Source organism: Dermacentor andersoni, chromosome 10 (assembly GCF_023375885.2).
Source record: "Dermacentor andersoni chromosome 10, qqDerAnde1_hic_scaffold, whole genome shotgun sequence".
Taxonomy (NCBI): domain Eukaryota; kingdom Metazoa; phylum Arthropoda; class Arachnida; order Ixodida; family Ixodidae; genus Dermacentor; species Dermacentor andersoni.
The window spans coordinates 125,108,080-125,122,664 of record NC_092823.1 but is presented as its reverse complement, the minus strand read 5'-3'; the positions used below and the strand labels follow the sequence as shown (position 1 = coordinate 125,122,664).

At 43.6% G+C, this 14,585-nt stretch overlaps 2 protein-coding genes across 5 annotated transcripts in view; both read right to left on the bottom strand.

Annotated features, from left to right (window-relative positions):
* Positions 1 to 14,585, bottom strand: part of pns (DENN domain containing pinstripe) — a 69,023-nt gene that overhangs the window by 19,999 nt on the left and 34,439 nt on the right. For all 4 annotated transcript variants that reach the window (XM_055078007.1, XM_055078005.1, XM_050192513.2 and 1 more), the window contains 6 exons: positions 13,027 to 13,159; positions 7,870 to 7,998; positions 4,521 to 4,642; positions 2,166 to 2,311; positions 667 to 785; positions 85 to 182 (listed from right to left, as the gene is read on the bottom strand). In XM_055078007.1, coding sequence (XP_054933982.1) covers positions 85 to 182; positions 667 to 785; positions 2,166 to 2,311; positions 4,521 to 4,642; positions 7,870 to 7,998; positions 13,027 to 13,159 — 747 coding nt within the window. The remainder of the gene's footprint in view (positions 1 to 84; positions 183 to 666; positions 786 to 2,165; positions 2,312 to 4,520; positions 4,643 to 7,869; positions 7,999 to 13,026; positions 13,160 to 14,585) is intronic.
* Positions 9,664 to 12,802, bottom strand: LOC140213743 (uncharacterized). The gene is made up of 2 exons (XM_072285024.1): positions 12,574 to 12,802; positions 9,664 to 11,989 (listed from the first exon to the last, which is right to left on the bottom strand). Exons 1-2 carry the CDS (start codon positions 12,581 to 12,583, stop codon positions 9,711 to 9,713), a joined length of 2,289 nt encoding a protein of 762 aa, XP_072141125.1. The 5' UTR covers positions 12,584 to 12,802; the 3' UTR covers positions 9,664 to 9,710.

Genomic DNA, 14,585 nt, shown 5'->3' with positions numbered 1-14,585 from the left:
CCTTTCAAAGAGAGCAAAGACTTCAACACTGGGCAAATTTTACTATTACAATGCATGGCTAAACCGGGGGGAAAAAAAACCTACCTTCATTGTCGATGTCTGCTGGAACCAGCTCGGCAACTAGCAGCCTCTCCGTGCTACCATCGTCAATGCCCCTTCCCAGCCACCGACCACAGGGAAACCTGAAATGGTGAGATGCACTCTCATTTGCAATCTCAAAGTGCTCAGGTGGCACATTTTACAAATATCTTTAATTGATGTCATCTTTTTTTTCAAACCTTCAAAACATTTCATGGTTTGAAGGATTGGAAATGAAGGTGTGCTGATGTGACATAATTTTGCCCTATGTGACCACCTCCTGTGTAATGACATCATGACCCATGCACCTCCCGTCAAAGAAACCAAAATTGTTTTGCAGGAAAGCTATTATAGTAAATTAGCTATGACTCTTTGAGGCTTGCCAGCATATTTTCTAGAGTTTCGAGGTCGGGGACCTTTATTTAACGGAAAAAGAAATGAAAAGTAAGAAATGTCATGTCAGTACTTCTTCAAAGATTTTTTTCCTTACCTTCTTTCAGTTGAAACGTGCCAAATGACTTTCTTCTTTTCGGCCAAAGGAGCAACGCTTTTCTTGTTTCACGTAAAATAAAATGAACAGCGACTCACTTGTAGGTGTGTCCCGTGACATCGTTGCGTGCCACAACGTGCTCAATCATCCACTTGGGCGAAAGGCCGGTGTTGTCGTGGCCAATCCGTAGCGTCGTGAGCAGGCCCAGGTTTTTGTGCTGAGTGAGAAGCAACCACACAAACACAAAGATGCTAAGACATCACTAATGCAATCCAAGGGTGCAGCCTCTTGGATAGGGAAAAAAAAGGAAAAAAGAAGAAGCAAAGATTGGCATAACAATTTTTTTATAGCGAAGCTTTCTTTGCATCTTCCCTCCACTTGGCATTTACTGACTGCCGACTGCTGCTGTGCTGCCAATTATACAACAACTAGGGTCACTTGATACGTGCCCTAATAGACAAATGAGGCCACTTTATTGGGCATGTGGCACTGGATTGATGACATTCTTGGCCCAATCCCTCAGAATGATTATGTACCATTGGGTAGGTGCTCGAATAGACAAGCCAAACAAGAGACAAGAAGTGAAGGAGCTGGCTAGAGAACTACAAAAAGTCTGCATCAAAAGCAGCTGAACATGCAAAAGAACGTAAAGGGAGCGAAACAGTATCAGAATGTGCGCTGAGCAAGGAGCATCGAGGTACAGAAATGTGAACCAGAAGAACAGAAGATGTTTTCAGTAAACATCCAAGATAGCTTCGCCTACAACTGATGCACACATATAGTGAAACCTCGCTATAACAAAATAATGGATATAATAAAGTAAGTAAACTTCCCCTTGAAATCCCCACAGATATTCATAGTTCAGAACATGCATTCATGGATATAGTGAAGTAATGGATATAATAAAGTAATTCTGGCTCCCCTTCAACTTTGTTATAATGAGGTTTTATTGTATGCATTGGGATCTGCTGATTCCTTACTTTTGCTTCAGTTTTATTTCGTGCTATATACAGACAAATCTCATTACAGTGAACAAGGCTATATTGAGCAACAAGTAATTTCAAACTCTTGCCTTAACTTCATAAGAGTTACATACATAGTAAACATACTATCTCGAATCTACTTAGCCCGTAGTTTGCAATGTAGCTTACAACTCTTTTCTGCGCTGTTATTAATAACCCTTTGAAGATCAGGTATTTTACTCTTCACAATTAGAATTACTCATTGTAGGTCAATCTAAAAGATAATACAGAAGATGAGAGTGGAAAAACCTGAAATGTAACCATTGTTCAAGTTTATTGAGTTACTCATTATATAACACAGAGCGCAGTATTGTTAATACAGTAGCAGGTTCCAAAGTCCAAGAACTATATGTGATGTTTCAAGAGCTTAACCAGTACATGACTTCTCGCTCAAATTTACTTCAATAAAAAAACAACAACATGAGGACAGCTACTTAACAATGCAGTTCTAAAACATCGTGGAAGCATTATAATCATCAAGCTGCTACTAATGTTGATACCACTATATCTGTGCCATTGAAGCATGTACGAAAGGCCCGTGTGAAAGGTGGAGACAACAGACACGGCACACTCACATGGCAGACGAACTCTGGCAACTGCTTGGGCACTGGGATGATGCCTGTGGTACCCATGGTGCCCGAGATGCAGACCCACGCATTGGCCGACGTTGTCGAGGCACTCAGCTTGCGGCTCGGGAACACGACGACCCGATATGGCATCTCTAGTTTGGTCCAGGGCAGGGAGAGGAGGAAAGCGAGGTTGAGAGCAGAGGAGGAGGAGGAGCCATTAGTGCCATCAGACACGCAGAAGATGACTGCGCACGCACGGAGGAAAAGAAGCGAGAGAGGCAGACGGCAAGAAGGCATCTCAGAGGAGAACGGAAGGCTCGGGGAAACGGAACTCGGGGGAAAAAAAAGGGAAGAAAACACTGGCTGATGTATAGAAATCTGAGCAACTCATGCACCCAAGACAACAAGGTTGTGTAAGGGAGCTCTCATACCCATCGGATGTCTTGTTTGCATTGCCTAAAATCTACCCAAGCCTTTGCAAGTGCTCCAATATATACAGTCAATTTACTTTGCTATGCCAGAGTCTTTTCAAGCACTTCATCATGTCAGGGTTTAGTAATGCTACACTCTCCGCTACATCCAATATGTGTTTGTTAGGCTTCGCTCGCTCTACCGACGCCGGCATGGAGCTGCGCATTTTGACAGCCTTTTCAAATGCCCGTTCGAGGCTGTGACAGAGGCTGCATTGCTGGCTGTCTTTCTGGCTGATGCTTGATGCTGACCACGGTATCGCATATTGTTGCCACCGAACGAAAACTGTCATGAAACCCTCTCTATACAACCTTGTTATCAAATAACTTTGTTTTTTGTTTTAAACTACACACAGCAGTCATGAGCGAGGAGGCAGACCGAGTCCTTCTTTTGTTCATCTGTCGTACATTTATTCAAGCAAGACCTGGCATAATGAGAAGGATATCTTAAGGTAAAAAGTTAAATTCTGGAGTTTTACGTGCCAAAACCATGATATAGTTATGAGACACGCCGTAGTCACAGACTTGGGGTTAGTTTGCACCATCTGGGGTACTTTAACGTGCACATAAATTAGAAAGATATCTGAGCAGGTGCACCTGAGATCAAACCAAAGATCCCGCAGTTGAGTTCCAAGCCTGGCACTCAAACACTGATAAAACAAATGCGAAAAAAAAAATGAAAAAAGAAAAGCAGCGTTAGCACATGTATGCTGCTGCATGAAGGCTGTACAGGCACTCAAGCACTGAGTCAATTGTCTGTGAAGTTGACAGAGTTGTGCGGAACTCTGCCAAGTGGTGCCGAAATGCATCCTCAATGCAGCATATTTACGTTGGTGTGCCTAAGCAATGCTTTCTAGAAAAAAGAAAAAAAAGATAGCAGCAAGAAAGTATTTTCCACTTAAAAGCCATTTATTCTCGTGTAACAATGAGGAGTGCAGCCACTATCTTCTAAAAAAATAATAATGGTAATGTAGCCAAAATTTTTACACAATATCTACAAACATTAAAAAAATATTTTGCAGGAATAAGAATGCATTAAATTTTCTTTTTTATCAAAGCTTTGTTTGTTTCAGGCATGCAGACCTGTTGCTGATGTCAGTGCACAAGTACTCAGCACCCAATTATTGAAGCATCTCAACAGCCACTGGGTTTGTCGTGTAGCAGCAGCATGTCTGTTTTTAAGGTTGATTTGGCTTAAGAACATCGATGGATGTTGTTGACCCAACTAGCTGTGGTAAATTTCTTGCATGTCATGGGTGCTATGTATTATTACTTGTGGGGATGCGCGACTCTCATGCATCCCCTGATATGTTGTTTTCCCCGCATAGCTCCCGTCTTCTGTAATTCGGCTTCGCCATGTGGCCTGGGGCCCGCGGCGGTCGGTGTGGTTGAAGCACAGTATGAGAGATGGTGCGAGTGTCGTGCTGCTAATGCCACCTCACGGTGGGGTTACTTGGGTGCGTAAAGGAGAATGCTCTGCCTGTTTGGTTCGAGGTCATCAAGCAGCGCAGACATTCTGCACGTGCGCCGATCCATGGTCTGCGAGACCGTCTCGTGAAGCCTCGTTTGAATGCGCCACCGTTCGCATGACTGTACGCGCGAATGACCAGGCGTTGGGATCCAGCATGGGGGTGAACACATTAACTCGCTACCCGGCCGCGGTGAGTCGGACTTCCTAGATTTGTCGCGCGCCCATCGGCATGTTTTGGGGATGGCAACTCGGCTAGCAGGCATTGATTTATGAAAGGTGCAATAAATGCCCTTGTGATTGTTTGCACTACTGTGCTGTCGTTCCTTTGTCCCAAGAACCGAACCCGGATGAGAATCCCACATCCTACATGGGTAATATACTACATAGATATTACAGCATATAGTACTACATACTACCCACCTGTGGCAGTGTAGGTGTTGGTGAAGCACTTATAGTCGACAGCATTGAGCGTGAGGAGGTAGTACAGGAACTGCTCTTTCTCGTCATCGCACCGCAAGAATGCGTGCCGCTTGTAGGAACTCCTGCACGTACGTGCAAATAGATATGCGCGACAGTCAGTGCACTGGCAATTAACATTAGCAACCAATTGGCTAAACTACAACAGCAACATCAACAACGACAACAACATTGATGACAACTGGCTAGCTGCAGTAAGTTGGGTTTTATGGCCCGAATCTGTGACGACGGCAGCACCGCAAACACTGGTGATGACGATAACAACAAGAACAACAAGTGTCAACAAGGTTTGTTGTGCATTGAGTCTCAGATTGGGTAAACCTTGCAAATAATTAAGTGCTGTTGCCCTTGTATGTGGCACTGGCAGCACTTTGTGTGCACTTCTAGTACAAATGGCAAACTTATTAAACACAGACATCTTTGCCAAGTGGTGTTTAGTTGACAATCAGCACAATAGAATGCAGAACACAACTTTGGGTGGTGTAGACATTACATTCAGTATAGCGCCGTGCACAATGGCTGAAAACACATTCATGCGACACAATTCCTAAGGCAAAGTTATCTGAGCTATGAGTCAAACTTACCAAAGCCCAGATTTTAAACAGATGAAAAGCGTTATCTTCATGTGCTTCTACAACATGATGCGATGATGTAAACTAAATTTTGCTACGAGCATTTACTTATTTGTTGACTTTTCTTTGTACAACCACTCTTCTTTGTTCCTTGTTTTTCTGTTAATTACCAATAGCATCAGTGAATTTGTATGTTACATAGAATGAAAATTGTGTATCACACATTCTTGAACATCACCCTCTCTGTAATGACCCCAAGAACGGGGTTGACAGCATCAAATAAATAAATAAATAAATAAATAAATAAATAAATAAATAAATAAATAAATAAACATGACACACATTCATGCTAAATAAACATGGGCAAAAGCAAACTCGCAGCGCTTCACTAACAGTCAGTCTCTCAACGTTGGTGTGTTTTAGCACCACACTCATTCAGCCTTCTCTGCCTGGAGTGCACAAGCCCAGGAGCAGCTATACTCGCGCACAACTTTTCTCGGCTATGAAGCGAAGGCTACGGAGACTAAGCGCGCCTCTTTCACCGCTGCTGGAAGTAGCCCCGCAGTTTTGTTCACGTTTTCTTACGTGGGAAATAGAAAACAATATTATTTTTGTTTTTTACAGCACATAATTTGAAACGAAATGTAACATTCACCAGTTAGCTATTGTTATTTTAATCTATTTGTAGTTTGCTCTTTGAAGTTTTTGCACACCGGAAACCGTCACATGTTTTGCCCGTTCATCAAACGCAAAATGGCGCCCGTGTCTTCTGGTAAGTATTTGTCGCTTTCTGTCCCGCCAATCAACTCCCCTGGGAGGCTGTTGACCAATGTTAGCAACAAAAGACTGTTGAAGCACACACACACACACACGTGCGCACACACACACACAGACACACACACACACACACACACACACACACACACACACACACACACACACACACACACACACACAAAGTGCAACATCTGCGCAGAAATCAAGCGAACCTATCTGCAAATCGCAAACTTTGGAATGTACAAACGAGTGAGAGGGCGAGCTGACTGCTGCGCCGGCTATACTGACGCCAGCGTTGATTGCGCGTCCAAGTCCTAACCGATGCCATACGGCTGCTTTGGAGCTCTGATGCAGGCTGCGATGCTTGCTGTTCAGAACTTGGTACATATTGGATCTGAATAAACATTGATTCACGGCGAGTTAATTCTATCATCCTTCACTAAACTAAAGAGGTGCGAGGTTGGCGAAACCGAAACTGGTGTGGAGTGCGCCTGGACTACATTGCGTACGAATATAGTCATGTGCAGAAGCTCCGCCCCCGTAGCTTTCGCTTCATAGCCAAGAAAAGTTGTTCGCGAGTATAGGAAGCACGTTGATTACACGTTTTTGATAAGCATTGTAAATGTTACGGTATTGCAGAAGAATGACAGATACTTTGTGCTTGCCTAATTTCTGTCGCATTCTGCTGACGATTTTCTTTAACTGACATCGAGCCTGGCTCATGTGACTAAAAATACAATGGGTTAGTAGGCTGCAAAACCTATCTCTATTGTTACTACTTTACGGAAATACACTTTTCAAGCCTGTTGATTTCATTGGGGAAAAAGACGTACGTCTCTGTGTTCTGCCATTACTAACCTATGGGGCCAAGATAGCTAACAAGCATGCAATAAATGACAGATATAAATATGACAGGCATAACATGAACCCTTTATTGACGAGTTACTGACAGAAAAATTTTTTTTCTTCCTGGGTTTTGGTATTGAGTACAAAGTTTCCGGCTAAATGTCTTTGGCCAACAATAAATCAGAGGCAGCAAGCATCGTTTGTTGGTTTAGGTCGGGAACACAGGATGAGGAAGAAGAAGTTTGGCATGTAGCTCGCTTTCTTTTGAAAGCACACTTCAGACAGACCAACGCAACACCTCCAGCTGCAGTGGTGTCACACACGTGATGCAAAGCAAATGAAATGCACACCCATGGTTCACATATGACAAGAGCTGTGTGTAAATATTCCAAGCGATGCCATAAGTGGCTTCGGGTGAAGCCCACTTCCAGTTTACTGCCTGGTGTTTCTCTCTCTATTGCTGAAAAAAGGTCTCGTAAGATATTTTTTATTTTCATCGCTTATGCTTATTATCAATGTGTTCTGCACATTTAGATAGAATATAAACACATTTATTAGTATTTACATGTTCCCTCGTTAAAAGGGTTAATCATTAAATCATTAATCATTAAAGCATTAATCATTAAAGGGTTAACAACAGGGTGAAGTGGGGATCAAATGTGAGTGAATACTTTTGCAGCTGAGATTATGAGAAGGGACGGGGGCTGGGCAGGCCATGCAATGCGCAGGATGATTAACCAGTTAGGTTGGGTTAGCATAACAGTACGGGCTCCAAGAGAAGGGAAGTGTAATCAAGGACGGCAGAGAACTGGGCGGTATGTTAAGATTATGTAACTTCTTGGCACAGAGTTAGTTCAGGTGAGGCACAGAAAGGATAACCGGAGGTGTCTGAGAGCGGCCTTTGTTCTGCAGTGGGCTGCCGATAATGGTTATGACAAATAAGCAGGAGAGAGAGACTTGCACTTGCATACGAAGGTGCCAAATTATGTTTTGAATTAAAACCATGATGTGAAGCTGATTAAAATTTTTCACTGGATAAAGTCGTTGCCCTGTCTCATGCAGGTTTTGTTGGTTTTCCTTGTCCTTCAAACACCAACCTGAGCAGCTCCTGGTTGGAGAGCAGCTTCTTGAGGTGCTTGGAAAGCAGCTTCTTCTCCAGGCACAGGCGAACCCAAGCCCGAGCGAAGCCAATGTCCGTTTTGACCTCAGTCATTGCCTGCACCGTCCTGCAGTAGAACAAAGGGGATAATTTCATTGATTGATTGACCGATGGGTTGAATACCTGAGTTAACATCACAATGCAACACAAAGACAGAGTAGTGGAAGGCTCTGAATTGCCCGAAAAAGGTCATGAACAAAATAGTGTTGTTTATATCGCCTCCAAAAGAATGTATGTTGAGATGCAATTGAATACCTACATGGACATTATCAAACTATTGTTGTGCTTTGATTGACATTTATATGCTTTCAATAGAATGTTTGTTGAGATTCACTTGAATATCATGAATGGCTATTACTAAAATCTTGTGTTTATATTGACATTCTGCCTTTAATAGAGTGACTGTTGAGATGCAATCGAATGCCCTGCCTGGCCTTTAAAGGGTAGGCTTGTCCACCTGAAGCTTATTTTTTTTTAAATGTGTGCAAAATGCTTGGTACACAGGCATAGTTGCAGTTTTCTCCCCACAGGGGTGTCGACACAGCGGCCCAAGAATCAAATTCATGGCTTCATGCTCGGCTGCTGGATACCATAGACACTGAGCCGCCCCCGGAGGTGGGTAGAATAAACAGGTATCCAGACTGGCAAGGAAAATCGCATTTCTGCTAGTGATTCACACAAACCATTTATTAGTTAAAAAGCAACAACATGCAAAAAAGTCAAACTGCAACGAGTGTCATTCATATCAGTTTAAGCAGCTACCCAAACAGCTCATTTCTGCGCTTCAGTTGTATATCAACTGGGAAATCGTAGTTACTGCCCCCTAGAGTGCTTTCTCTGAAACCATCTCATCAGGACATAAGGCAGCAGCATTTACTGGCAACATCAAGAACAGTTAAATCTGCCAAGAAATATTTCTTTACATCAAGAACTTCGTTCAATTTAAAACGCTCAAGTAATCAACATAATATTTATTCAGGAGTGAAATAAAAAGATGTACTAGTTTCAGCAGCAGGCATACTTGTTTACGGCAGGTAGACAGTGAGCCTACTGCGCATATAGTCTGCCCCTTTGTTTTGCCAGCTCTGCCAGACGGCTGGCGTCTAGTAGAGCCGATGCTAAACCTGCAATGCTGAGACTCTGCAATGTGCAGCAAAGTGCGCGCGCGCGCACGCACACACACGCACGCACGCACGCACGCGTGCGAAAGAAAGTCACCTCAGACTGGCACGACAATGCATTTGCTGTGGCAATGCGCAAATAAATTCCTAGGAATTTCGAAGACAAAAGGTTTTCAGTGGCTTATTCCTTAACTAGCCTACAAGCACACACACAAGCACTGCACGACAGACACAAGCAAAGCACTCTGTGTTTGTGGCAACTGTAAAGCCCTTGTGTATTTTGCTCGCTAGTAAGCTAATATGGAATACCAACAAGGCTGACCTGACATTCTTTCCAATTCTCTACTGATACCTCTGCCAAAGCTTTGTTACATTAGGCGAGACAGTGAGTTTATTTTGTCTAATGCTTGAATACTTTCACGCATTAGACCTTATCAGGGGTGGAAGCAGGCTTGAGCATTTTGGAGCAGCTCATGGAGCAGTAATAATGCCATTCCGGAGCAGCTTTGGAGCACGAAAGTTATGTTTTGGAGCACAAAAATTGTGTTTTGGAGCATGTTTCTAGAGTAAAGTACTTGTAATAATTGCAACTTCACACTGACACACAAAAAAACGCAAAGAAAATCATTTTATTCAGCATTCAATTTGCTTGTTAGAATTACTTGTTAGATTCCAGCGTGGAATCTATCATTCTAATGCGCTCAAGCACCGCCGGCAATTTGGAATTCACATCAACGAGAAAAACGTTTCCAGTTTCCACTTTGTCCATGTCCTTCGATTTTACTCCTGTGCTGATGAGTTCCTCGGCACTGGTAAGTAATGCCTTCAGGGTGGATAGACGGCACTGCAGGGTGGCCTTTTCCTCTTTCAGCTTTTTTTCTTCGCTGCTTTCTGTCAGTGGCTCGTCACATTTCCGTTTGCGTGATTTTGATTCTTCTTCCATTTCAACGCGTTTGCGATAACCACTGTACGACTTTCCAACACACTTCAGGAGATCTCTATTGATTGGCACCTTTGTGACGTCACCCCCATAACGCTTCAAGTATGCTTTCGTTTGACGAAGGCTTGACACACTTGTTATTGACAAAGAGGCTCGATGGTGAAGCGCCTGCTTGTTTTCGCTGAATCCTCTCTCGCAGTCTGCGTTGCCATGCGGCAAGGAAAGAACAGCCCTTACGAGCCTTCCCCGTCTTGGGTATTTGGGTTCGCCAGTGGGCATTTTTAGTGCAAACACATTAACCCAGTGTTCAACAACATTTGTTGAAACATCCCAGTCAGAAATTTCGCAGCAAAGGCGCAACCACTCATCAGTTAGAGATGATACTTCGCTGGGTGGCATGACTTGTGGCAGGGCATTCGCGATGTAGCGCAGTGACGTTGTGTAGTGGTCTCCTACTACACCAGGCTTCAAAAATCTACTGTGGAACAGCACTTTGTTGTCCAAAGGTAACCTTGAGACGAGGTACTTTGTGCAGGATATATAGAAAGCTCTGGTCTTGACATAGAAAGCCTTTTTCTGAGTTGGTGTCCAAAGCTCCATTTCTTTCTCAGTATCTAAGCCAAGCTCAGGTTTCACTTTCCAGTTAGCTTGCGATTCAACTTGAACATTCTTCAAATGGAAACCAGTTACATCTACAAACGACTCCTGCCGCAAAAATCTGCCCATCAGCTGTTTGACCACAGCAACTATTTCATCATAAAATAAATGAAGAAGAGGCTCTTTGCTCTGAAACAAGGTTTGAAACTTGTCAAAGAGCTGGGCGGCATTCTGAACAAAAAGGAGTCGTGCTCGGAGCGTGTTGTCAGAAAATGCAGATGCGAGGCGATTGTGCCTTATAGATGAGGATTTTCTTGGTTCTGCAGCCTTGGAAAAGAAAGACTTCAAAGCATCATACAGCTTAAGCACACGCTGTATACTTGGTAATAGTGTCAGCCACCTGCTGCTTACGTGCCGCAGGAACTCCAGCTGTGGCAATCCAAGTTTCTGTTGGAGATCATTGATGTCCGCATGTCTTGTGGCATATCTGAAGTACTGATGGATATCAGTGACAATACATTCAATCTCAGAGCAGAAAGTGTTGAGACCAGTGGCAAATGCGTTATGCATTTTATGAAGACTGCACTCCCCAATGTCAATCATGTTGGGGCTAAGTTCTGCTTTTATTTTACCCTTCAAGCTCTTCATAACATTTGGCCCATCAGAGAAGAAGCAGAGCATGTTATTTTTTGGAAGTTCGTTAAGTGCATCTTCAACACAGGAGAAGAGCTCATCTGCAGTGGCATGCCCCATGTGAAATGACTGAAGGTGCTCTACAACGACATCTTGTGCATTAACAGAGAAATACCGGATGAGCACATCCAGCTGCTGCACCTTCATCTCGGGCACTGGGGTCTCGTCGATCATTACGGTATAGAATACCTCAGGCTTTGCAAGTTCTTCAAGCACTTTGGCTTTAATGTATGGTCCTAAGCCATCAGATATGATGTAAGATACTTTCTTGCGGCCACATTGGAAGGCTTTTGCTATCTGTGAATCAGGGAACATATTGGGGTATGTTGCTGTTGCCACATCTCCCAAAGTGTATGGGAGTGAGTTGGATACCACAGAAAGAGCAAAAACTGTTTCAGCTCTTGTAACATTTCCTTGCAGGGACAGTGACACTGCATTCTTCGTGAAATCTAGGGTGCTTTGGATGGTAGTGCTCTTGGTTAGGACCCCGTCTTTGTTCCGATGTTCTTTTGCATTTTCGATGTGCTTAAGAGACGTTGCATGGCGCATTATTGCTGAGCTTCCATGTTGCGCGCAGTGCACTGTAACATTACAAAGCACACAAAAGCCATCACTGTCTTTTGCACTTGGCCGACACCAGAGGGATATGAGGTCCCCATTGCCATCCTTTTTGGTCAGGACGTCTGCGTTGAATTTGGTGCATCGTTCTGAAAAAGAGTAAAAAAAAGTTGCTCCTGGAACTGTGGTCTACGAAAGAATTTTCAGGCACTTGAGTTCTACAACTATACTAGGATCATGAATAAATATTTATGTCTAAAATGTGTTTGTAGAATACTTTGCAGCGGTTTTTTTTTTTTTCTCGAAAGTTTAGACTGCACACGAGACAGCTAAATACCTCGAAGCGGCCCCGCCATAATTAACCAGTGCGAACCTTCTCATGTGCGAACTAGCGAGCGTCCGACACCATAGGCTTTGGGACCGCGCTGCTATTTCGAATTATATGAGAAAACGGGGGTCAAATAATCGAGAATTTAGTATGCTCGACAACCTGACCTGATGACAAGCGAGGACCAACAAATACAAGTGGCACTAGCTTGTTTCCTACTGCATACCATATATCACGAAAAATCAAACAATGGCGCCACATTTTCGTCCACTGCAGCTACAAGGCATGACCACCCAGCTTCGCTTTTAGACAATCCTGTCTGCGCTGCCCTCAAGGCTGAGCATTTAAGTTACATAACTGCTATAATGTAGCATTTTCTAGATTCGGTAGCTTCAATACACTTACTTTTGCTCATGTCCAGGCTTGCAGGCGACCAGCATCCAACGGCAGCAGCTTACAAACACAACACCAAACAGCTTCGCACGAAGTATCGGATCGGATCGGATTGGATCAGATCGGCTAGCCCACAGTGAGAGGAAAAATAACCCATAGGCTTCGCTAAATTTGACGGTAAAACATCGAAGTGGCCGGCGCGGCGGAGTTATGGCGCAAAATTGTGTTTTAGAGCAGGATGGCGCAGGAAAAGCAGTTTGGAGCAGGATGGCGCAAATGGCGTACCACTTCCACCCCTGCCTTATGGATACCTGCAGAGGAATCAAAAGTGCATTAAATAGAAAATTTTGTTAAGTTAGTATTTGTTTAATCAAGGTCTGACAGTACTGATTAAGCTGCCTCTGAGCTGCTGAATGCCGCCATGGCAATTACCGATTCTGAACCAATTTTTTGGCGACCACTCACTTGACGTCCATCAAGAGGGAGACAGGAAGCGGCTTGAGGCCGGGCAGGTCCGGCGTCCTGACCCGACGACTCCGCTCCTTGGCTTCCCTGCCCCGTGACGCCGGCATCTCGTCTGGCACCAGGTTTGAGAGGTCTGCAAGTGGTCAGTTTTCCCCACCGCACAACGCACACAGCGGCACATACAGGGCACAATGAGTCTGGGCGGCATGCAACTGCATGGGCTACCACGCATTCTCTTACACATTTACAAAAAAAAATACGCAGTCACCCAAAAGTAACACAAAACATTAAAGATTCAATAATTTGGAAACTACAGATAATAGCACTACATGGTTTTGAGAGATGTGCTCACAGAATTGAAAAATTTTATTGCTTGAATACCTAACTACATTTGTCCCTGTTCATGCTTGTCATGTTCCAGCTAACGCTTATCGGCCCTCTATAGTGGCGATAAGTGTTAGCTGGAACATAAGTGCATTTCTCCACAGATTTTGAAGACGTAGTTCTATAAAGTGGTATTAGGCGCAGGATTTACTCTAAAATAATAATTACTTCATAACTGCTCCTCTTCAATTCCAAAATTAGGACACATGCTGCTCTAAAGTAATTAATTACAAAGTTTGTTGGAAAAACTGTTAACTGGCTAATATGAGTCTAAACTTGCAAATGGTGTCTGCTTCTCCAAGTAATTGTAACACGTGACAGGATTGCAATATATACGACATGAGATCTTTAATGAGTTTGCTTCCATTAAAACAGATGGTTAACTCAGTACTATATGACAAGATGCATGATATATAGGTGACTTTAACCTTGAAAATCTCTCTTATCGAAAGTTTAACTCGCACATCACAACTTGGCTGCTTGAAACTGCACATCACTGACAACATGCCACCTCGCCAGAACCTGACAGGCATGAACAAACAGGCTGGATTTCTACACATCAGCAACAAATGCCACAATCTCTCTATAATGTTGCACTTACTTTGACCTCAGCTAATACTTCAAAACGGGCAAAATCAAGCTTGCATGGGTCAGATTCGAGGCTACAGTGTGGACAGTAAACAACACTGCACCATCACTTGTGTGCTTAGTGAAATGGTTGGTTGCTTGGCTGATTGATTCGTTGATTGATTGATCGGTGAAGCTTAATGCAACAAAAGAGCGCAGATAGGCACTATGGGAGATGACATAGTGAAGGGCACCAGACTAACTTTGACTGCTGCTTCTCTAATGTATCTTTAATATAGAAGACACAATGCTCGATACATAAGAGTTTCTTGCAGTCCATCCTCCTCAAAATATGGCCACAGTGGCCAGGAGTCAAAGCTGCGACTTGCTAACGAGCCACCACTGCAGGTGTGCTGAATGAAACGAGCTACACAGCGTAACAATCTGTGTTGCTGCTGTAGCCACTGCAAGTCACTGCAAGCTAGAAAACCCTTTCTTTCTCTTATCAGTAAGCACTTATGTGCTTTGACAACACATTTCCTATGACAACACAATCAGCTGACACACTTTGAGATGACACAAATCACTTCATCGTAGGCAAGTAAATG